Source organism: Orycteropus afer, unplaced genomic scaffold, assembly GCF_000298275.1.
Source record: "Orycteropus afer afer isolate SDZICR_OR568_19922 unplaced genomic scaffold, OryAfe1.0 scaffold00329, whole genome shotgun sequence".
Classification (NCBI taxonomy): domain Eukaryota; kingdom Metazoa; phylum Chordata; class Mammalia; order Tubulidentata; family Orycteropodidae; genus Orycteropus; species Orycteropus afer.
In genome coordinates, this window is record NW_006921916.1 from 2,356,120 (window position 1) to 2,364,464 (window position 8,345).

The 8,345-nt window shown below is 38.3% G+C and overlaps 1 protein-coding gene across 1 annotated transcript in view; it reads right to left on the bottom strand.

The window, feature by feature from the left end:
- Positions 1-319: 319 nt before the first annotated feature.
- Positions 320-8,345, bottom strand: part of ATP6V1H (ATPase H+ transporting V1 subunit H) — a 241,165-nt gene continuing 233,139 nt past the window's right edge. Inside the window, exon 13 of the mRNA XM_007952207.2 lies at positions 320-380. Within this exon, the coding sequence (XP_007950398.1) occupies positions 320-380 (61 nt within the window). The remainder of the gene's footprint in view (positions 381-8,345) is intronic.

An 8,345-nucleotide genomic window follows, 5' to 3' on the forward strand; every position in this document is an offset into this window, starting at 1 on the left:
AGTCAAGAGAAATGACATATTTGGAGTGAGACTACTTTAATAATTATATTCATTTCCAGAGAACAATAAATACAGAAATTGCAAGTAATACATGTAACAGTAATATTTTCCTTGGATACATAAAGCATCTACTTTTATACAACTGAAGAGGCAAACATTTTTAATAAACTTAGCACTTAGAGAAAGCTACACAAAAGAAGAAAATTATGAGCAAAATTCAAAATTATTTATTCTTCACCCTAAATACTGAGATTCTCACTCCAGGTACATGTTCACAAGTAAAATGGGAAATCTGGAAATTCAAAGATGAGAGCAGAGTTCAGCTTCGGGCAGCAGCTGTCTGAGGCTGCTCAGATTGCAGCTGTTTGCCAAGATATTCCCTGAAAAAGAGAAGTAAAATAATGAGGGAAATTAGAATTTCAATGACAAAGAATCTTTCAAAACTGAAGCACTGTATACACTGTCATATATACTTGCATTCTAAAAAAATGTATTTCAGTAGACATAATAAAACAGCCTAGAAAATGAAACTTTTCCACATTTCAAACACCTGGATTTTATGAATGCTACAGTTCTCGTTCTATATATGGGTCATCCATGCACTCTATTGAACCTGCACACATAAAGAAGTAATCACAAAACTGCATCATTATTTCTCCAGGAAGGTCTACCTTCTTGTTCAGGTAAAAGGTCCTCTTTACTGCTGCTGCCACAATGGCAATCCAGGAAGTTAAAAAATCAATGAAAGTATTGGTCCACGTAAGTAGACTGACACATGATAAATCTCCTGATGTAGTGAATGCAAGTATCTTCAGTCTGGGGTAAATTACAAGAACAGATGAACTTAAATAACTGACACAATACCAAGAATAACAACATTTGTAGGAGCTCTCTGTATCAAGCACTTCCACAGGTATTGTCCAAGAGCCTTCATGGAAACTGTCATATTTAATCCACAGAACAGTCACAGAACCAAGGGGTACTACTCTCATTTACAGATGGGGCACTGACAGATCATTTACTGATAGCCCATTTTTTAGATCATGTTCTCTTCCTCAAAAAAAAGAGCATGTTCTTACAATGTGTATATTGAGTTCTAAATTAACTATGTTGTTGTTGTTGTTGTTATGTGCCATCGAGTCAAACCCGACTCATAGCGACCCCTCTTTGGGTTTCCGAGGCAGTATCACTACAGAAGTAGGATTGCCCAACCTTCCTTCCGAGGAGTGGCTGGTGGGTTTGAACCGCCAGCCATCTGGTTAGCAGGCAAGTATCTTAGCCATTGTGCTACCAGAGCTATAGGTACTCATTAATCCCAGCACAGAAAACAGTGGTTTCCCCACTTTTCACGGAAGAAGTAGCCCAAACCTCTGTTTTAGAAGCAACTGACCAGGCAGTGTTTCCTTCTGTTGTACAGAATTGACTTATACCTAACAACACCTAACAACAACAACAACGGAAGAGAGAGATTTCAAAAAGAGTATCAAGAGTCTCTCCAATAAAAAAGAACAAAGAAAACAGTGTGAGGGCTCAAGAGGTCATCTGACATTTCTGGGTCACGGTGCCTGCTGAGACAACTTCACAAGGTCATTTCGAGGCTGAGAGAACTGATGCATGGAGGTACATGAGCGGAGCCTGACGGGCAGTGGGCAAACTCTTGTCAATGTCTTCCACCCCACCCCTACCATCAACTAGCCATCCAGTGTCTTCTAACACTCCCAAGAAACAGCCCTGGGTGCCACCAGCCCTGACTTATGGGTTTGACTCTGCTTTTCTCCACAGTTACAGAATAAGGGAAGAGGAAGAGCCTAAATATTTTATCTACCTGCTCTCCCCTCTGAAATTACAGCCTCAGTCCAAGCAAGAATGAGAGGAGAAAGAGGAATTCTGAAAAGGAAAGCAGTGGCACAGGGCCTGGTAATGAGATGTCCACTGACCTGAGACCTCCTGGGAACTTAAGAAGCTGAAGCAGGACTGAAAATACTGGAAGACCAACCAAAACATCCTACAGCATGAAGATTGTTTATGGTCTTTTTCATCCTTATGAGAAACTTCTCATTAATTCTGGATGTCATGTTAAAGATATGCTTCTTTTAACTAAGAGTTGTCCTTAGATAATTTCAAAAATTGTGATCTTATTTCCAATCAACTGTAAGTAAATAGTCCTGATTTATTGAAAGGTCAATAAGGGAAACCATCCAATAAATTTTATTAGACAATGAAGAAATACAAGAATTTATAGTCACTGTTAATGATGCCACTCCTGAGAGCAGACTGCAACCAGAGTATATGTAACTGCCTTGGTTTGTCTTTATTTTGGGGGAGGGGTTGGCAAGTGGGGGAATAGGTTAATATTTACTGCAAATTTTCCAGATCTATATATATATATATTACCTCCACATATGCAAGGAAACTAGATACACTTCATGTCAACAAAGTCTTCAAATATTCTAATTTTGAATGCTAGACTGTATAGTGTGATTCTTTAAAAATCATGTTTAAAGTGTACTCAAAGATACCATGCTATCTTCAGTTACAAGAAGCTATAGGTCATTCAGTAAAGGGCCAATGTTAAGGAGCATATTCTCAACATTACTTTGGATGACAAATGGCACATAACATGTTCAAGTGTCCCTGAGCTCAATGCTGTCAACTACTAAGGGACCAGAAGGGTCCCAATGGCTCCATCCTGCTCAGAAACATGAGGGGTGGTTCTCATCAGACTTAACTAATATTTACAGGACAACATGGAATTCCTTCAGGAGAGAGGTTGGAGAGAGAACTGATTTCTTCACAAAAGAGACATTGCTGGAGTAGATGCAAAGTAGAAGGGTATTCAAGCAGAATGATGTGGTGCTGCAGTTCCTCTCCACCAGGTTCTTTTGTTTTCCTGCCCAAAGACATCTATTATGGGTAATGCCCTCTCCCACATCCATATTTTTTTCTATACATCAAGTGGTCCAGAAGGATGCACTGTTTCCTCACTACTTTGATGCATGATTGTAGAGAAACCAGTCCTCCTGTCCCTAGTCGGCTGACCAGGATTTGTGTAATTTAGGATTTGAGGGAAGGACACACATAGATGTAAAGGGGACAATGAAGAATTTTTGCATATCGAGAGCTTCAGACAGAATTTTGTGAGCCCAACTCATAACACTATATGGCACAAATGCCAAAAGTCAACAGGAGAAGAGCCCATCTGGGACCTATACAAAGAAGAATCATATTCTTCCTCAACTTTCTTGAAATTGCTATGTTTGTTATGTGATGTAGACTGTTAAAATATCACAGGGAGCTGAACTGTGTGTGTCTCCCAAAAAGGTACGGTGAAGTCCTAAACCCTCTTCCCCACCTGTGAATGTGAACTTGCTTAGAAATAGGGTCTTTGAAGACGTGATTAAGTTAAAATGGTGTCATTAGGGTGAGCAAGACTAGTGTCCTTAAAAAAAAAGAGACAAAGACACAGAGAAGACAGCCATGTGAAGATGGAGATAGAGACTGGAATGATGCTATCACAAGCCAAGGAATCCCTGGATCCACCTGAAGCTGGAAGAGACAAGGAAGGGTCTTCCTTCAGAGCCTTCAGTGAAGCATGGCCTTCCTGATACCTTGATGTGGGACTTCTAGCTTTTAGAACTGGTGGCGTAGTGCCTAAGGCATTTGACTACTAACCAGAAGTCTGGCGGTTCAAACCCACCAGCCACTCCTCAGAAGGAAGGTTGGGCAATCAATCTACTGCCATAGTGATACCACCACAGAAACCCAAGGAGGGGTCACTATGAGTCAGATCTGAGTCTATGGTAGGTTGGTGGTGGTGGTGATGGTAGCTTTCAGAACAGTGAAAGAGTAAATTTTTCTCATTGTAAGCCATCCAATTTGTGATTTTTATGACAGACCAAGGAAACTAATACACAAGGGTCAACTGAAATAAATACTGTAATGCAGAAAAAAGACCTAGTCTATACAGAGATTTAAGGAACTCTGGTGGCACAGTGCCTAATACTACTAACTAGAAGACTGGCAGTTCAAACCCTACCAGCTACTCCACAGAAGGAAGATAGGGCAATCTACGTTGGTAAAGATTTAGCCTAGGAAATCCAATGGCATTACTATGAGTCAGAATCAACTCAATGGTGGTTTTTTTTTTTTTTTTTTTCAGTTTTATACAGAGCTTTGGAGAAAATTAACTCCTTTGACCTTGGCTTGTGAAACTGTTTGGTTTAATGTCCAATGACAAGATATACTCAGTAAAAAAATTCCCACCACTAAGCAAGGGCACAATGGGCTAATCCCACCTTTGTTGCTAAGTGTCTGGTAAGGCTCAGCATGAATCCAATTCCCAAAGTGTGGAAACTGACAGAGCCCTTACCCTGCCAGTTCTCCATCCTTGTCACCAGCCATTCACGCAGCACACTCTCAATTCTAACCACCCAGATATGGGTTGGAGCTCACAAGTTAGATGAATACTGCCTTTCAGATCAGCTGCCCATGGAGGATATTTTGGACTTAGCCACCCAGAGGTAGGTCAGAACTTACAAATAGGCAGACATCAGTCCCTGCTTGCTCCTACTGCCTCTGTGAGTTCATTAATTCATTGGAATGATTCACAGAATCCATGGAGAGTCCATCATACTTATGGCTATAGATTTATGACAACCAAAAAGGATACAAACAAAGAGACACACATGAGATTTGGGAGAGATCAGAGTGTGAGCTTCCATGTCCCAAAGAGGGAAAACTACCCTCTCTTGTGCATGGTCATCAACCAGGAAGTTCCTCTGAGCCTCAGAGTTCAGGGCTCTTATTGGCTTCCCCATGTGGCCATGATAAGATTACATCATACCTCCTGAGGCTTAGTCAGTATTGACCCCCGATGGTCCCTCTCTGTTCAGTCAGCCCATACTCATTGACCTCAAGTGATGAGCTGGCTCAAAAAAAAAAAAAAAAAAAAAACAGTAACAAAGGCCAAATTATTTTCTACAAGGTGATTTCACACCTTGCATTAATCTTAATCATTTGGGATTCCAACATCCTTGAAACTGATAAAAGGGGCATACATTCACCTACATTGGGATCACTATTCACCTTTGAAAAATATCAAAATACAAAAAAGTCCACAAAAGATATCACACTGTATACTGCAAAAGAGTTTCCACATGACTTCATTCTCCCATCAATGACCATAAAGCACGCACACTTTAGATATCTCTCATAATGCTGAAAAAGCTGCTGGCCAGTTCCTACCATGGCACCCTGAGAGAGCTCAGATTTGATAGCAGCAATCTAAAGATAGTCTTTACTACCCAGGCCTTATTGTGCTGGAAGCAGGATCAGCAGAAAGCCTTAGCCTGAGCAAAATTAACTCTTAGCAACAACCATGTTATCATTAAGTGTTATGCCTTCACAGTACACTGAGGGTGGTTTCTTTCTTTAAAACCATAATGGAAGACACTAACTCTGATATTATTCAACATGTTTTATACGAGAAACTACAAGATAATTTTACCTATATAGTTTAGTGCCAGCAAAAAAAAGTGAATTTTTCTCCTGACAAATATTTTATCAATGAAAAGTACAATCTTTCACATTTTCTTCTTGCCGTGGCTGCCAATAAATACAATATAAAATCCACAACTGCTATCATTTTTGTTATTTTCTCTAGCCATTCAATTCTAGTAATTCTAGTGTAAAGTCTTCATAACTGAATCATAATTAACATGGAATTCCAGATTCTGCTTTTTTCCACAAGTTTATCATAATTATTACTAAAACCACAAGCAAGTCAATATTACATAATGTTTCTCTTAATCTTTACCTATACTGTTTTGGAAAATAAGGGAGCATAATATAAATCATAACTAAAATATTCTTCACTGAATATATAAAAACACTTTAAAAATATGAACTTTACAGCTGTCTATAAGATTTATATTTGGTAAAGAAAAAATTTTAAAAAATTTTATAGTCCTGTTTTTTTTTATGCTGACTCACCATAGCTATACATTAAGTGATTCCTTAAGGTTTTAACACAATTTTGAATATTATTCACAAAACAAATCTTATTTTTATAAACTGAGTTACCTATGTAACACACTTGTAAAAATTATAGTAGTCTCTTTCATCTGCATCAAATTTATAGGAAAATAAATTTCCAACGTAAGTGCATATATTTAAGCTATCTCCTAGGAAATCTGGTGACTGACATGTCATGCCATAAGGTTATGACAACTAGTTAGTGGTGGGGATTGTACGTGTACCCAGGTTTGTCTGATATTAATACTCAGTTTTCATCATGACATATTAGTGCCTCATAGTACATTCTTCCACCTCTCATTGCCTGGAGCTATGTTACTATGTATTAGTGAGAATAAACAGTTTAAGAATATTACAATGTGAATCCTCAATTTACTTTCTCAAGTACAACCTCATAATCATTAGCCACTTCATTATCCAAAAGCATCTAAATTCAGATTAGCAGTATTCATAAAGAAGTGATCCCTGGCATTAAAAAAAAAAAAAAGCCTATGATTGTAAAAGTAGAGTCTGTTTTCATTTGTAGTCTTAAGAAACTAAAAGTACATTTTAAATGTAACTGTATCAAACAGCATATTATAGAAGCAATTCATGCAAAATTCACAATAACAAAGTTACTTCTCCTATAGGAATCAAGTCTTTTTTTAACTAGCTATAAAATCTAAACATCACTACCCAAATCCAGAGTTTGTTTATGTCTGGCTTATGTTCAAGAATAATCCCTCTATACCTATCCCTGCCAGCTTTATGACTTAAATCAGCAGTATCTTACACACATCTATCAATTTCAAACGTATGGTTAGGACATGCAAAGTACTGAGCTACTCAAAGCATCAGCATTGGCAGCAAACACTTCTTTTCTTTCTAAATGTTAGCTCCTGATCAGCAAAGAGTTACCATAAAGGCAACATGCACACTGTAGAGTGTACTCTCACTGATGCATTACATGCCAAATTGGTCAAGAAACACGAAATGTGGGAGAAAGATCTGTGTTGTTAGAAAGCCATTTAATGAGCAAGTGCATTTTAATATTAGCCACAAAGATACACACAAGCAAAGTCCACATTTAAGATTTACTCCAGACTCTTTTTCTTGAATTAGATGTTGAGTATAAGATTCAGTGCACCATGAAAGTAAAGCAGTTAACTGGTTTATCTTCTACTGGTGTTTAGCTCAGTGCCTGGCACTTACTGAGAGATCGATAACTATTGAAGTAGTTGAAAAGTCCCACGGAGCAGTTAGAATCTGAAAAAGGATCCATTTTTCTCCTAAAGGGAACTGTCCTAAAACAACATGAGAGACCACACACCAACAGTAAGACTACTACTATCTATTCCACTTAGGATCTCAGAGAATGTGTAAATTACTGACCAATATCATTAAAATCGCAAGCAAGTAAAATCTTACTGAAGATAACTCAAAAATGGTTGCAGCAGCATACTGATAGAGAACTTCCAGAAATGCAAGCTGGATTCAGAAGAGGACATGGAACGAGGGATATCATAGGTTATGTCAGATTGATCTTGGCGGAAAGCAAAGAATACCAGAAAGATGTTTACATGTGTTTTAATGACCATGTAAAAGCATTCAATTGTGTGGATCATAACAAATTATGGATAACTTTGAGAAGAATAGGAATTCCAGAACACTTGATTGTACTCATGAGGAACCTGTCCACAGACCAGGAAGCTGTCATTCAAACAGAACAAGGAGATACTGTGTGGTTTAAAATAAGGAGGGGAGTGTGTTCCCAGGGTTGTACCCTTTGACCATACTTATTCAACCTGTATGCTGAACAAATAATCCAAGAAGCTGGACTATATGAAGAAGAATGTGGCATCAGGATTGGAGGAAGAATCATTAACAACCTGTGATACATAGACAGCACAACTTTGCTTGCCGAAAGTGAGGATGACTTGAAGCACTTACTGATGAAGACTGAAGACTACAGTCTGCAGTATGGATTACTCTTTATACTACAATATAAAGAGAACAAAAATCCTCACAACTGGACCAATAAACAGCATCATGATAAATGGAGAAAAGATTGAAGTTGTCAAAGACTTCATATTACTTGGTTCTACAGTCAACACCAATGGAAGCAGCAGTCAAGATATCAGACAAAATACTGCATTGGGCAAATGTGCTGCAAAAGACCTCTTTCAAGTGCCGAAGAGCAAAGATATCTCCTTGAAGACTAACGTCCACTTATCCCAAGCCAGGGTATTTTCAATCACCTCATATGCATGTGAGAGCTGGACAATGAATAAGGAAGATGGAAGAAGAGTTGATGCTTTTGAGTTGTGGTGCTG